A 16189-nucleotide genomic window follows, 5' to 3' on the forward strand; every position below is an offset into this window, starting at 1 on the left:
TTTTTTTTGTTTATCAAGGGACGTTCGCTTTATATACCTCTATATTCGAGGGACACGACCTTTGTTCGTAAGGTAACCAAGAGGGGCGTACTCTAGGGGTGAGTGTATGCAAAGTGTGTTAGATTCAGTTATTTATTTATCTTGAGTTAAGGTTAGCTACAATTGATTAAGTTATCTTGCCATACAATCCTAAACATACATCTAGCAGTTTAATATTTGCAGGAAAATAAAATGCGGAAAGTAAATGTCCTACGCTATTACATGGCCTTGAGGAGGGGGAGTACATAACCGACATGGGGAAATCGAGGGTGCAAAAAGTAAATGTCCTAATTAACTATTACAAACCCAAATGAAAATAAATAAATAATATGTACAAAATTAATTAAAATTACAAATTATAAATGTCCATGAAATACGAGAGTCTTAGTATCAAGTGGTACCTCGCAATCAACAAAAAAAGTGTTAGTCACGGATATATAAAAAGATGCACGAAAAAATGAGAAAAAATATATTAACAATACTAATTAAGATTATCTACAAAATAAGCATATTAAAATTCTAAAATAAAAATTAAACAAACATATTCTTCTTATTTTATTTTTTATAATAAGAATCTAATTTTAAACCCTAACTCTAATGTTTTAGTATTTTATTGTATTAAGAATAAAAAAAAAGGAATGGACTAAAAAAAAGAGAGGGGAGGTGTTATATAAGAGAAAGTTGAATGCTGGGCCATCTAAGAGAAGCCCAAACCCAAAAGAAAAATAATCAGCCACCAAAGGGGAGTGTGGCGCTGGCAAGGAGGTGTGAATGAAGAAAAATGTTGGGCCAGCAATGATACCCGAGCCCAATACAAATTATCACAATAGGGAACACTAGGCTGAAACAAATCCCCCATTCTCTGTTTTTCTACTTGGTTCTCTTCACCAACAACATGACCTTGTTCTGAAACTTCCCTCCTCTTTTTTCCACGTGCAACTAAGCCTCCCTCGAAAATCAATTACCTTCATGGATCCGTTTACGAAATCAACAACAATATGATTCCTAAGTTCTATGAAATTTAGTCGATCCGGATGAGAAATCCACACTTGAAACAAAAGATTCAGCAACAACAATCTATGGCAGTCAAATCACAAATTACAGTTCTAAAATAATATGCAGGAGGAGTTCGAAAGGTTACCGATTGGGGAATGGCCGAATGTTGTGGAGTTTGCGGCGGGTGTCGGATGCGGTTCGAGGAGTTGAGCTCGACGTATCAGCGGCTGGGGGCGGACCGTGAATGGAGGCGCGCGGTGATACGGGATTTGTGTTGTTGTCCTGCTGTCGTCGATCTGGCCGGATTCGAACGGTGATTGAACGGTGCAACTCGCGGTGGTGCGTGGCTGTTGATGGAGTGAAGTTGTTGGATCGGTGATGTTTGCGGCAATTTCCATCTCCTTTTTTACTTGTTCTTCTTTTTTGCCTGCAGAACATAACAACAACAAAGAAACATTGATGGAAAAGAAAGAAAAAAAACAAAGGCGAGATGGAGCATGCTGGGAGTGGATCGGAGGGAGCTTCGGAGATGATGATGATGAAGCTGATTTTTTGTGTGGCTTCTTCTTTCGATTCGAACTGTCTATGTTCCTGCAGAAGAAAATCATAGCACCATCATAATAATCATTGATTTTAATTTATATGATTAATGGTGGTAGTGTGATTCATTCACTTTTTTCGAATTCGAAACCTTTTATTGTATTTACAGATTCATATTGTTATTATTTTGTGATGTTAGAAAACTTTGGTTAAGGAGAACCATTACTTTTGACCTTTTGTTTGCAAGTCTTACTTCCTAACCAACTGAGCTATGTTATTAGTTTTTGAAACGTGATTTCCCGGAATCAAACTTATCGTCTTGAACGATCAAGTTATCGGGGACCGGATATGTGCAATAACCGAAACGGATGGAAATAGTGAATTTTAATTACTCGCTTTAACATAATTATCAATTGGCTAGCATACACATTTAAAAGAGTCTTACTCGCAGTTAACTGTTTTACTCAAATTGACTAAAAAATTGAATGTGTAATTTTATCAAACACTTGGTGAGCGAATTTCACCAAGCTTCAATTTTTGCTCAACTATGAGTTTTAACCGAAAACAAATATAGAAAAGATAAAACTAAAGATGATAAAGAACACAATATTTGTTTAGGCAGTTCCTCTATCGTCCTCGCAGGAGTACGTCTGCCCCTAATTTCAAATGAAATTAGGAAAGTTTTATTTGATTGCAAAATGTTTAACAAGGAAAGAGTTTACCAATCACCAACTACACACATGCAGTAAAATTGAATACGATTTTTTCCTCCCCTTGATTCAAATAGAACCAAGTCAATGTCAATGATCTTCACCGATCAAGACCCCGATCCTTCCTTTTCAATCCTCCGGTTGTAGCAAATGTGATGAGCGAATCTACAATCCCTCAATTCCTTATGCTCGGCTGAATTGAACCCAAAGCGAAGCGATCGTCAAAAACCTTCAAATCAAACCCTTGATGTAGAAGGAAAAACCCTAAGGTTTTATACAAGAAACACCCTCAACAATCTTCACTCGAACAAGACAATAGTCTACCGTCGAACCTTATCAACGCACGTTCCTTACTTCGATCGAAAAAGATTATTATGTGTGATTTTCGATCAATAAGCGAAAGGTTGAAGATGAGAAGCAGCTTGAGTATATCTTTCACGTTTCTTGTTGATTTTGCTTGAGAATGATCAAAGACAATATATACCACACCCTTTGCCTTAGCCACTTAAACTCAGCAGAAAAACCAGTAATTTTAGCGATAGGTCGACCTGTCCATCTGTGTAGGTCGACCTATTGCAGTCCTGCACTTGTTTTTGGATTAAACGTGACACATACGTCGACCTGTAGGGTCGGCGTGCGCATACCCGAGGTTTCCCCAAAGTTCCATGCGTCGACCTGTAGGGTCGGCGTGCACATTCCTGAGATTCCCTAAAAGTTCCATGCGTCGACCTGAATTAGCAATGCGTCGACGCATTCTGCTCCAACACAGAATTTTTCTTAAGTCCACCAAATAGGTCAACCTGTAGCATCAGTGCGTCGACCTGTTGACTGAATTTTCGAGAGGGTGGTCTGGACGGAGCCTTCTTGAACGTAGGTCCTTCTACAGATTGGGGTGTCCTGACATCTAATGAGGACAAGGGAATTTGCACCGAGTATGGAGAATGCGTCATTCCTTTTTATGAATGTGTCTTCTAGATCTTGGGTATTTAGTTTCTCTTCAACGATCTTGAAATATAAGTTTTGAATCACCTCATGGTTTTCCTTTCATAATTGCAACATGTGAGTTGGACATATATTAAAGTTTTCCAGTACTGTAGTGAATATCAAAAGGGAAAACTTTCTTTTTCTCTTTTCTTCCATCTCTTCAAAGTACATTGTAGTTTCACGATTCAGACACGTGGTCATGACTTGATTAACCTGGGGTGCATTTGATTTGCTAAAAAATGAGGGACTGGATATAACAAATCTTGTTGTACCCTGTTTGATGTAAAAACTAATTATGGGATTGGACAAAATATATGGTAAGGGACTGGACAAAAATGTGAATTCTTGTTCCTCACTTAACCAAGAGACAACTTTTTGTCCCAAGCACAAATTGTCAGAAAATGTCAAAATATAATTTTTGATCTCTCTCTATTTAATATATTGATTTATTAATATTATTTAATATTATAATTTATAAATATAATATCAATATTTTATATATTGATAAATAATATTATAATAAAAGTTATATTACTTTTATCGAGTGCATCGACATATCCAACAAAGTAGAGTAAAAAAAAGTATCTCTTCATCTTTTTTTATCCTCCTTCTCATTATTTAATATTTTGATTCATAAATATTAATATTTTATATATCAATAAAAAATATTATAATAAAATTTTTATTATTTTATATGAGGCATAAACATATCAAACAGAGTAAAAAAAATATTTTCTTCTTTTTTCATCCTTCTTATTATTTAATATTTTGATTCATAAATATTAATATTTTAAATATCAATAAATAATATTATAGTAAATTTTATATTATTTTGTCAGGTACATAAATATATCAAAAAAAATAGAGAAAACATTTGTCCAGTGCTTTGATCATTAAACACAATACAACACAAAAGTTGTCTTATAATATTCTGTACTGTCTAGTATTATTTGTTGGAACAAAATCTGTTCATATTCCTTGGATTTTAATGATAACAAAGTACTTAAAGAAAAATAGAGTAAACTAACATTTGCTTAAGTCTGCAGGATCATTAAGCTCATATTTAACTTGGTTCTGGCGCAGTTAAATAGATTATAAAGAAGAAGCAATTCAAATTCTAATGTATCAAAATTTGATTTTCAAATAGAACCTCAACGCAAAATTATCTCATAATCTGATTTTCAAATAGAACCTCTACGCAAAATTGATTACAGCTGATCTCGACCCTTGTAATGGAGAACGGGTAGTCATCACATTTTCAGAGAATATCGACGTGTTCATATGAAAACCTGCCATAAATGACGTTGGCATACTGTAAGGTTGTTCGCGACCATTTAAGGGCATCATGAAACTAGGCCTATAGGGCCTATAATCACTTGTCATTGTTGGTCTGGGATTCATAGGATGACTCTATTTTGTTGTCAGGGGATAATATTGACCAATTTGCACCGTCGATGGTATGGCTTGAAGGTGTGAAAAACACTAGAAAGGGGGGGTTTGAATAGGGTTTTTAACAAACAAAACTTTGATAAAAAAAACAACTTCTATCTTTAAACAACAAACTCTTTACTCTTGATAATAACTATAAAATGCAAGAAGGAAAGAACAATATATGTTTATACTAGTTCACTTGAGAAACCCTCAAGCTAGTCTAGTCCACCTGCCAAGGTGATTTCGCCTCTCTCAATCGAGGTCTTAGTCCACTATAACCAAACTGATTACAATTGCATGGACCAACTACCGATGACTAATGATGCACAAGCTACCCACAAGTGACTAACAATACAATACATAAGCTACCTGCGAGTAACTAACAATACAATGCACAAGTTATCCGCATGTGACTAACACTCTTTAAGACACACTAGTCCTAAACTTCCCAAGAATACTGACCAACAAGTCTCTTGAGGAATAACCAAACAATAGTTTGAATAAGTGTTTGTTTACAGATAAATGCTTCTACACAAGCTAAATGTAAACGATATCTCAGATTCTAGACTTAAGAGAATGAAGCTATGAACAATCTTTCAAGAATGGATATGATCGTGAATTGGCAGCTTCCTCTTTGAGTCTTCAAGCATTTATATAGCCAATATAATAATATATCTGTTGGAGGGCAATTCAGGAATTTCCATAAGTTTGGCGGCTTGAATGTAGTAGGAGACAAGATAGTACGCAACATCCGTCCTTTCATAGTAGTGGAACAAAACATTCGTCTGTATCTTATACCTCGTACTACATAACATTATCTTATATTCTTCTTGAAATTCAGAGGCTGACAACATGAGTTGGAAGAAAGAAAATAAGATTTTGGGTCTTCAGAACTTCAAGTCTTCAGAGTCTTCAGAACCATGTCTTGAGAGTCTTCAGCACTTGGTCTTCAATACCCTTTGTCTTTAGAAACATTAATCTTTAGAGCTTCAAGTCTTTAGAGTCTTCAGAACTGCGTGGTTTTCTGTGTTAAGGACGTAGATTTCGACGTAGGCAAAACCTTTAAAATAAATGTGAAAAGACGAAAAAGAATGTAAATGTAGAGAAGGTAAAGACTTCGACAGAAAGTAAAAGTGCAGGAAAATAACTTAGTGTAAAAGACTTTGTATGAATAAAATGCGGTGTTTGAACACATACATTGCACTTCGTTGAACTCTTTTCTCACTTTCGCTCGGATATTTTGAGTATAATAAGTTTCTGTAGTAATTGCAACACACGAAACCTAACGCTAGAATTTCTTATTTATAATGAAATCTACATAATTGTCGCGAACGTCTCTTTTTCCAAATGCTGACATGTCTTTGCTTGCATGCGTTTTGCCCTTAACATACTTCCATGTGTTCTTTAAGTTCTGATAAGGCCAAAAGCTGGTTACTTAGCCTTGTTGCGTATTTCATTTTCCTTTAATCGAAATATCCTCCAAGTCAATCACAAAATCACTAAGTCCCCAAGATTACTTTGCATATGGGATTTTCGACATGTCTCCTTGAACAAACTTGTCGAACTATCGATTTAACATCTCATCGAAATAATATCAACATGTTTAGCTGAATTACTTAAATTGTTTTAAACTTTTCCGGACTTGTTGAACATTTGAGATACGTTGAAATATCCAACTAACACCAACTCACTTATCCACTCATTTAGCTTTGACAACTGTGGGGAAGCGTCCACGCGAAAAAATGCCTAAATGATTTTAGTGGGAATCGAACTCACGACCAAACCACTTTTCATCATGGTTAGAAATTTCAACCATGGTGAAAAGTGGAACGTTATCCAATTTCTGATATCGGCTAATTTCTTACAAATAAAAAATCTATTTTTTTAAAGCTGAAACAAACAGATCATATCTTAGATAAAAAAAATTATTTTGAGATATAACAATAATTTGTATATCCATTTCAAAATCTTTGCCATCAACATTCTTGATGTGTAAATTACAAAAACCAACAAATTACAAATGTGTGAAAAGTTGTATCCTGACAAAAATATGGCAGATGAATTTGAAGTTGGATCTGAACCTTTAATCCTCACCATGCTTCCAGATCATCATATAAGCAATAAAAGCAAATGTTTTCACCAGTGACATGTAGTAAACACAAACAATTTCAAAAGTGGCCAGCAATCCGTTGTAGTCTAGTTGGTTAGGATACTCGGCTCTCACCCGAGAGACCCGGGTTCAAGTCCCGGCAACGGAATTGTTTTTTAAATTATTAACGAAACTTTACTCTTTCTATGGAGTTGCAAGAACTGTAAACGCTGAATGAAAGAACAAAAAAATGATGGCTGATAGTAGAGTCTCCTATATGGACATAGGTGAATCTGAACAGAGCACTGAGGTTCCAATAATTTATCCAGTAGAGCCAAAACCGATATTTATGATTTAAAAATTATCCTATAGCCTATAGGTTTGACAGTCTTTGGGTTTTTTGGGATATATGTTTTTTCTTATATGGCTATGTAAATGTAAATGATTTTTCTAAATATTTTAATAACCCTGTCTTATATATGCAACTCATGTTCATGTATGTATGTATTGTTTGTTTCAGGTCTTTTATGAATTTGATTGGGAATTAGACGACCTCGAGGTAATGAATTCACTCTATGGTAAAATATTAAGCCAACATGATGTTGCAATTTGGAAGTGATTATCCTTCTACAACTTATCTTAGTTATTTTTCTAAATAATGGCATTAAAAATTCAGTATTCAGTTTCTTCTTCCTATTTAAAATCAATTTTACCAGCATATATTGATAAAACTGACTTCAATTTTATGTGCAATCATGTAGGTTCCATTAAAACATGTAGACTTCTATGCCAAGTTTTGTAAAATGATACATGACATATTGTACTTTGCATTATCATATATTTTCCTAATTTTTCTAACTGTTAAAAGAGTTTTCAATATTATAACAAACCAATTATGTAATTGTTGTGTAATTCCTGCATTTATCAGTTTTGAATCCAACTTTACAACCCGCAATGAAAGTTGACAACCCTCTATGTTAATGGTAAATAATTATACTATAGTGCCCTCAATGAAACTTTGTATTTTATCAATTCATTGAACTTGTATTTCTACTACAGAACCATTTTTCTTTCTACTTGCAGAGTTAATGAACTGACACAAGTTTTGATTTTGTATCCATTTTGCTTTCAAACAACTATGTATTTTATCAAATGACCAAAGTTGTATTTGTTTTCTACTATTTGCTTTCTACATTCTAATGGAAGGAAATGACTAAATAAGGCATAAAAGCTGTGAAGACAATACCTTGAGTTAAGAACTCTACAATTTTGAAAGGATATTTTTCATATTTGAGATTATGACGTGTATCTAACCATCTATGACAGTTATAACTTATATTATTTAAATTTGAAACTTTTAAGTTTCATAAATAAAACTTAAATCACAGTGTGACAGTAACATGTCTAGTTTCATCACCACTAGTTAAGGAGAAAGTTGAACTTGTTGTCCTATTTCCATACTCAACATTAACTTTATATTCTCCCAAGAATCCATAAAAGCTATATGAACCATGCTCTTCTGTGACTCCATCTACACGACCAGTTTGCCACTCTTGAAGAAGCTTGTCAACCATATCACCTGATGGCAAGTTCTTCAAATCATTATCTGTGAGACACATTTGGTAGCATCCATATGGATGAAGTGCAGTCCATAGCATTATCCCATTCACCGAAGGATGTGAGAATCCTTCCCTCAACACTTGTTCCAAATATATTGCCTGAGTTTCTTGATCAAGTGTCTTGCTTATATCAATCTCAGTAAGCCAAATAGGAAGATCTAGCGTTGCGAATTTATCTAAGATAGCTCTGATAAGCGGAGGATTCGGTGTTGTGAAATGACCCTCCAATCCAATACCATCCATAAAAACACCATGCTGTCTTAGTTCTCTTATCTTTAAGATATATGCATCAACACTAGACTTTACATCATTGCATGTTTCTACAACATTGAAGTCATTCATAAACAAAGTTGCTAAAGGATCTGATTCATGTGCTGCCTCGAAGAATTGGAATGTAGCATTTGGCCCAAGTCTTTGTTCGTAGAAATCAAAATGAAGCATTTCGTTGCTAACGTCCCAGTGTATGAACTCGGTTTTGTATTGGTTCATGAGACTTTTTATTCTAGCATTCACTGCTGATTCTAGTTCTGTGCCTGTAAGGTTAAGAACCCATGCAGGTGTGTACTTTGGATCTTCCCAGAATATATTGTGTCCTCTTGTTATGATTTTGTTGGATCTAACAAATTGCATCATTTGATCTGAAATTGTATAGTTGATTCTGCCTTGATGAGGTTCTGTGGCGTACCATTTGAGCTCGTTTTCGAAGACTGCAGCATTGAAGCGTTTCACAAACCAGTTCTGATATGGGCTGTTGCCTAGAATGGTCTTTGCTATTGCAGAACCTATAGGGAAGTCTTTTGATATTTGCTCTACACGCACAGAAGCTCCTTGCAGTTTTATTCCATTAGTATCTGATACATGAATGGTGACTGCGCGCTTTCTTTTCTGTTAAATGCATAAGATAAAAAAAAAGTATAATTAAATGCTTAGACACAAGACACCAACACTAGACTCGTAGTAATGTATATGTCCGTGCTGATGGCCAGATACACTAGCACATATCAAATATCAGACAGTACACAGACACCGGACACTATACTGATAGACGCATATCAGACACCCGACATTTATGTAATATTAAATTACACTAGCTTGGACTCACAGTGTTGATTATATGTTCTTGATTGAATCTCCATTCCTGTTTAGTAAATGGCTGTAGTGATAGACTTGCAATATCCATATCAACATCTTTGCCATCTGCATTCTGCATTACCAAAACCAAATATCTTAAAACAAATTACAAAGGTGTGAAAAGTTTCACTAGTGATTAAATATAGAAGAATTGAAGCAAGGGACCTGAAAAATTATGGTAGATGAATTCGAAGGTGAATTAAGAACAAATCCACCCTTCAGAAAAGACCAACATCCACTCTTTGCAGAAACTGTTCCAATACAGTTGTATGTATCCTTTTCTGCTTCCAACCTTGCCCTTATCATAACTGAATCTGAACCTTCAATCTTCACCCATGCTGCCACGTCATCATAAACAATTAATTTTACATATTTATTTTGTTTTATTTTTATGTACAACAACAATCCGTTGTAGTCTAGTTGGTTAGGATACTCGGCTCTCACCCGAGAGACCCGGGTTCAAGTCCCGGCAACGGAAATTTATTTTTATTATTTTTTATTTGTAACCAAAAAAGTGCTGCAATGGATGAAATAGTAAAGAACAGAACATAAAAACGTACCAGAAAAAGAATAGATAGTGTCGTGATTAAGATTGTATATGACAAGTGAAGAAGACTTGTTTGTGTTCATTTGTGCGATATTGTTATGTTTGAAAACTCCTCCTCCATAAAGTGGCTTCTCAGGATACCCTTTGCACTGTCAGTGTCAACACAACACATTGACATTGTGATAGAAAGTAGGTAGAAAACAAATAGAGAGTGAGTGAGATATTTGTTTTGTTACCTGAGTGTAAGCAGTTGAGTCATATAAGGGTCCATCTGCAAAACACAAATACTAATGAATTAATGAATGAAATTTTAATGTTGACCTTAAAATAGGAACAATAGTGAAAAGGAATAGTTAAGAACCATAGAGAGAAGAAACTCCTGATGCTAGGAGAAGGAAGAAAATTGAAATATGTTGCAGCATGTTTAGAGACTGTGTTGAATCAAGTGTGAAAGGTAGTAACTAGTGTTTAATGCTTAGCATAGCATATCTATATAGTTGTACGTTGGGGGAGGTGATAGAGCTGGATGCCATTCCACTGCCCGTGCTCCTCCTTCACATGCTATGCTACTATATATATCATCAAAATTTCTAGGGTCCCACTTTATAAATCACTACACGCTTTGCTTTGGTTTTTATCAAAAAATTATAAATATTTTCTAGATAGAAAAAAAACAGAATCAAACATGAGAGTATAAAATCCCTAAACTATAAAAGCTCTCATATAATGTGCAAAATCACGTGACTGTGTGAGTGTGACTGTATTAATAATAAGTTAATAATTCAATTGTTTGCATATGGCCATACTTTGTTTGCTTGTGAGAAGTAAACCCGAGGAACAGGCTGAGAGTGTGGGCATTATAGAGTGATATAATAGGTTATTATTTAAATTAGTTTGCCTGCAAAATTTTAATGCAAAAAAATTGATGTTAAAAATGTTATTAAATGAATATAAATCTTAAACTAAAATAAAAACTAATTTCAAACATGAGTGTGTAGTCCAACAGCGTAAAATGATATTCCCACAATATTTGGCAATCATTTTAATAGAAACGTGACGCCTTTTGTTTCATTTGCTTACGCAAAGGCAAAATATAAGAAAGTTAAAAAGGAAATTGTTTAGAGTTGCTTGCAAGGATCCCAAAAAACCAAATAGCAAGCATGGAGCAGCAGATGAGATTTCATCTCAAGTAATTTTGGTCTTCAATCATCCATGTCACCACTAAAAAGCATCCCCTCTCTCCATTGTATAGGGGCCTGTACTTTGTAATAGCTTTAATTAGGTTTTATATTCTCGCACTCCCCGTTTTTTATTGTAACCCCCACCCCGAAGCCTTGTAATAGTTAAAATTTATTTTCTGCTTTTACTTTCTGTATATTATGAATTGTGTTAGATGTATGTTTAATTAGGGTGTGTATGGTAAGATAACAAAGTCAAACGATAGCTAACCTAATACAAGATTAAATACTCGAATTTAACACACTCACACACTTACACCTCCAGGGTACGTATTCCCCTCTTTGGTTGCCTTTCGAAAATAATGGTCAGTGACGACTCTTGCTTACCGCGATATTGTTTTGTGAATTATCAAAACGCCAAGTCAGTTCTCCCACCGAGTTACATGTTGGTATGGATCAATGGTAACCACAATTGGAAGTTGGAGAGCTTGTTTAGTTGCGGAGTAGCCACTGTTTCAACGGCTGTTGCTGTTTCAGAGCGGCCTTGCTGCGACCGGTTTTGTGCCGAGGTGGAAACTGTGAGCCCGAGTGAATTGGAGAACGATAGCTTCTTGTGGCGCACAAATACAGAAAATGAGTTTACGGTAGCCAGCATATCAAATATTGTTAATGTTTCAAAATCTTTTACTTGGGCGCCATATTTAATTAACTTGTTGAAGGCTATGGGATCTTAGAATTCCACCTAAGTTGAAAGTTTTTGCTTGGATATTTTACATCGAAAGAATTCCTTCTAAAGATCTCTTGATGAAAAGGGGAGTTACTAGCTTCGACAATTTGGAGTGCGTTTTCTGTGGCAACCATTCGGAGAATTTTCTCATCTCTTTTTAAATTGTCATGTGGTGAAGGAGATTTGGAAAAACATGTATGGGGTTGGTTGGGTATTATGGTGGAGCTTAATGGAGAGTAATTCATGGACTTTGGTTTAATTCAAGAAAATGTGAAGAATGTTAACCATAGGGTGAAGATCAACATTGTTTGGATAGCCATTATTAGGTGTATTTGGCTCATGAGTAATGCCATAATCTTTAAGGGGGGTGTTTTTTGCTTTGATGTGGTTTGTACTAATATCATCTTCCTCTCTTGGAGATGGTTGTCTTATGGATACATTAAGTTTAGATCTATTTGTTATGAATGGTTTAAACTTCCTTTAAGTTGTTCAAACACTTTTTAGTGTTTTCTTGTAAGGGTTGCACTGCTAGTGCGAGTTTTATAATCAATCAATTGCTTATTAAAAAAAGAATTTGTTTTGATCTTCATTAAATTATTTGTCGTGTTTTTGACAAACTCCAACAACATAAATAGATATTAAACAAATAGATGAGACATAAAAATTGTGAAAACAATAATATCTTAAGTTAAACATTACTATTTTTAAATGATGCTTTCATACTTGACATTATGACGAGTATCTAACCATCTATGATAGATACATTATTTAAATTTGAAACTTATAAAATTTCAAGTGAAGCTAAGGAGCTTCATAAATAAAACTCAAGTCACAATGTGACAGTGACATGTTTAGTTTCATCACCACTACCTAGAAAAAATGTTGAATCTATGGTCCTGTTTTCATACTCAACACTGACTTTATATTCACCCAAGAATCCATAAAAGCTATGTGAACCATGCTTTTTTGTGACTCCCTCTACACGACCAGTTTGCCACTCTTTAAGAAGCTTGTCCACTATATCACCTGATGGTAAGTTCTTCAAATCATTATCTGTAAGACACATTTGGTAGCATCCATATGGATGAAGTGCTGTCCATAGCATTATCCCATTCACTGAAGGGTGCGAGAATCCTTCTCTCAGCACTTGTTCCAAATAAATTGCCTGAGTTTCGTGATCAAGTGTCTTGCTTATATCAATCTCAGTAAACCAAATGGGAAGATCCAGTGTTGCCAATTTGTCTAAGATAGCTCTGATAAGCGGAGGATTCGGTATTGTGAAATGACCCTCTAATCCAATACCATCCATAAAAATACCATGTTGTCTTAGTTCTCTTATCTTTAAAATATATGCATCGACACTAGATTTTACACTGCATGTTTCTACAACATTGAAGTCATTCATAAACAAAGTTGCTAAAGGATCTGATTCATGTGCTGCCTGGAAGAACTGAAATGTAGCATTTTGTCCAAGCCTTTTTTCGTAGAAATCAAAATGAAGATTTTCGTTGCTAACATCCCAGTGTATGAACTCAGTTTTGTATTGTTTCATGAGACTTTTTAGTCTAGAATTCACAGCTGATTCTAGTTCTGTACTTGTAAGGTTAAGAACCCATGCAGGTGTGTATTTTGGATCTTCCCAAAATATATTGTGTCCTCTAGCGATGATTTTTTTGGATCTAACAAATTCCATCATTTGATCTGAAATTGTATAATTGACTCTGCCTTGATGAGGTTCTGTGGCGTACCATTTAAGCTCGTTTTCAAAGACTGCGGCGTTGAAACGTTTTACAAACCAGTTTTGATATGGTGTGTTTCCAAGAATTGTCTTTGCTATTGCAGAACCTATAGGAAAGTCTTTTGATATTTGCTCTATACGCACAAAAGCTCCTGGTAATTTCTTTCCATTTGTATCTGATACATGAATTGTGACCGCACGCTTTCTTTTCTGTTAAATGCAGTAAAGAAAACCAAACTATAACTAAATGCTAAACACAATACACCAACACAAAATTAGTAACAATGTACCTACATATGTCAGTGTTGATGGCCATATAACACCAGCATATGTGTGCCGACCCAAACAAAACTAAAGGCTTCGTTCTAATTTAAAAATGGACTCAAATTTTAAAAAAAAAATACAATTATAATAATTAAAAATAACACAACAAAAATATAATTATATATTAATAAAAAAAATTAATTATAATTATTGACTATGATCAATCTCAATTGTTTAATGTATTGGAGTTTTTACCATAACATTATTTATATTTATTTGATTTTTTTATAATACTTTTTTATATTTATTATTATTAAAATAAAAAAATTGGACTTTTCAAGATTTGGAGACCCTCGAAAATTTGAGACCTATGTTATAGAGCCTGCTACTCTGCACGGGCCCGACCGGGCCCGACCTAAACACATATGAGGCATTGGACACTACACTAACACCACATACTATACGGATTGACACATATACACGACATTCTTGTAATATGAAGTTTTGGTGCTCTAACTAAAAATGCAAATGCAATTAGTTTCTTTGTTTTAGCTTGGACTCACTCACAGTGTTGATTATATATTCTTGGTTGAATCTCCATTCCTGCTTAGTAAACGGCTGTAGTGACAGACTTGTTATATCCATACCAACATCTTTGCCATTTGCATTCTGCATTATAAAAACCAAATATCTTGAGACAAATTAGAAATGTGTGAAAATTTTTACTAGTGAATAAAATAAAATATAGAAGAATTCAAGAAAGGAACCTTAAAGATAATGGTAGATGAATTCGAATGTGAATTAAGAACAAATCCACCCTTAAGAAAAGACCAACATCCACTCTTGGCAGAAACTGTCCCAATACAGTTGTATGTATCATGTTCTGCTTCCAACCTTGCCCTTATCATAACCGAATCTGAACCTTTAACCCTCACCCATGCTGCCACGTCATCACAAACAATTGTATTTGTATGTTGAATATAATTGAATTTCAAATTTTTCGACAACCCGTTGCAGTCTAGTTGGTTAGGATACTTGGCTCCCACACGAGAGATCCGAGCAACGGAAATATTTTTTTTTATTTTTTATTTGATGAAACAGTAAAGAAGAGAAGATAAAAGCTTACCGGAAAAAGAGTAGATAGTGTCTTGTTTAAGATTGTATACGACAAGTGAAGAAGACATGTTATTGTTGGTTTTAATTTGTGCAATATTATGCTTGAAAATACCCCCTCCATAAAGTGGCTTCTCAGGATACCCTTTGCACTGCCAACCAAACACATTGACATTGTGATAGGAACAAAAACATGTAGTAGGTAAAAAAAATATAGTGTGAGTGAGATTTTAGTTACCTGAGTATAAGCAGTTGAGGCATATAGGGGTCCATCTGCAAAATAACACCTAGTAATCAATAAATGAATTTATAATGTGCACCTTAAAATAGAAGAAGAGTGAATATGATTTTAAGAACCATAGATTGAAGAAACCCATAACGGTAGCAGAAGGAAGAAAAGTGAAATAAGTTGCAACATTTTTAGAGTTGGTGGAAAAACTGTGTTGAAGTGTGAAAGATAGTACTACTGTTTAATGCTTATCATAACATTAGCATATATTTGTGGTTTAAGACAAAAAAAAATTGTAGGTTGGATATGGAGTTTAATGGGATTGAGGAGGTGATATATATATATATATATATATATATATATATATATATATATATATATATATATATATATATATATATATATATATATATATATATATATATATATATATATATATATATATATATATATATATATATATATATATATATATATATATATATATATATATATATATATATATTATAAAAAATTCTAGATCTTTATTTGCTTGTGACTTAAGAAAAGTAAACACGAGGAAGTGATGGGGATATTTTATTTAAAAAAAACTATTAATTTATTTTAATTTAGTCATTCAATTATATAAATATAATTAGTTATTAATACATTTTAAAAATTAATTAATCTTTAAAGTATATCAAAATTTGTTAATTTATTCTCTAACATTTTAATAGTATGGACCAAATTAATAATTTTTTTTAATTTAATAATTTTTTTATATAGTTTATGGACTAAATTAAAATGTCATAGTTTATGGACTAAATTAATAAACTTTTCCATTTTATTTGACTAAATTATAATATCAAAGTTAC

At 33.8% G+C, this 16189-nt stretch overlaps 2 protein-coding genes and 2 non-coding genes across 4 annotated transcripts; 2 read left to right on the forward strand and 2 right to left on the reverse strand.

Annotated features, from left to right (window-relative positions):
- Window positions 1-6885: 6885 nt before the first annotated feature.
- Window positions 6886-6958, forward strand: TRNAE-CUC (transfer RNA glutamic acid (anticodon CUC)). Its single transcript has one exon. It is a non-coding gene; the product is annotated as a tRNA-Glu (tRNA).
- Window positions 6959-8016: 1058 nt separating this feature from the next.
- On the reverse strand, window positions 8017-10618 carry LOC131655014 (endo-1,4-beta-xylanase 5-like). Its single transcript, XM_058924922.1, has 6 exons — window positions 10448-10618; window positions 10323-10357; window positions 10100-10235; window positions 9705-9877; window positions 9511-9612; window positions 8017-9293 (listed from the first exon to the last, which is right to left on the reverse strand). Exons 1-6 carry the CDS (start codon window positions 10506-10508, stop codon window positions 8172-8174), a joined length of 1629 nt encoding a protein of 542 aa, XP_058780905.1. The 5' UTR covers window positions 10509-10618; the 3' UTR covers window positions 8017-8171.
- TRNAE-CUC (transfer RNA glutamic acid (anticodon CUC)) lies at window positions 9945-10017 on the forward strand. Its single transcript has one exon. It is a non-coding gene; the product is annotated as a tRNA-Glu (tRNA).
- A 2091-nt stretch (window positions 10619-12709) lies between the features above and the next one.
- On the reverse strand, window positions 12710-15623 carry LOC131655015 (endo-1,4-beta-xylanase 5-like). The gene is made up of 6 exons (XM_058924923.1): window positions 15464-15623; window positions 15345-15379; window positions 15120-15258; window positions 14761-14933; window positions 14561-14662; window positions 12710-13939 (listed from the first exon to the last, which is right to left on the reverse strand). The coding sequence occupies exons 1-6, from the start codon at window positions 15522-15524 to the stop codon at window positions 12821-12823; spliced, it is 1629 nt and encodes a 542-aa protein (XP_058780906.1). The 5' UTR covers window positions 15525-15623; the 3' UTR covers window positions 12710-12820.
- Between the last annotated feature and the right edge of the window lie 566 nt (window positions 15624-16189).

Source organism: Vicia villosa, linkage group LG3 (assembly GCF_029867415.1).
Source record: "Vicia villosa cultivar HV-30 ecotype Madison, WI linkage group LG3, Vvil1.0, whole genome shotgun sequence".
NCBI lineage: Eukaryota > Viridiplantae > Streptophyta > Magnoliopsida > Fabales > Fabaceae > Vicia > Vicia villosa.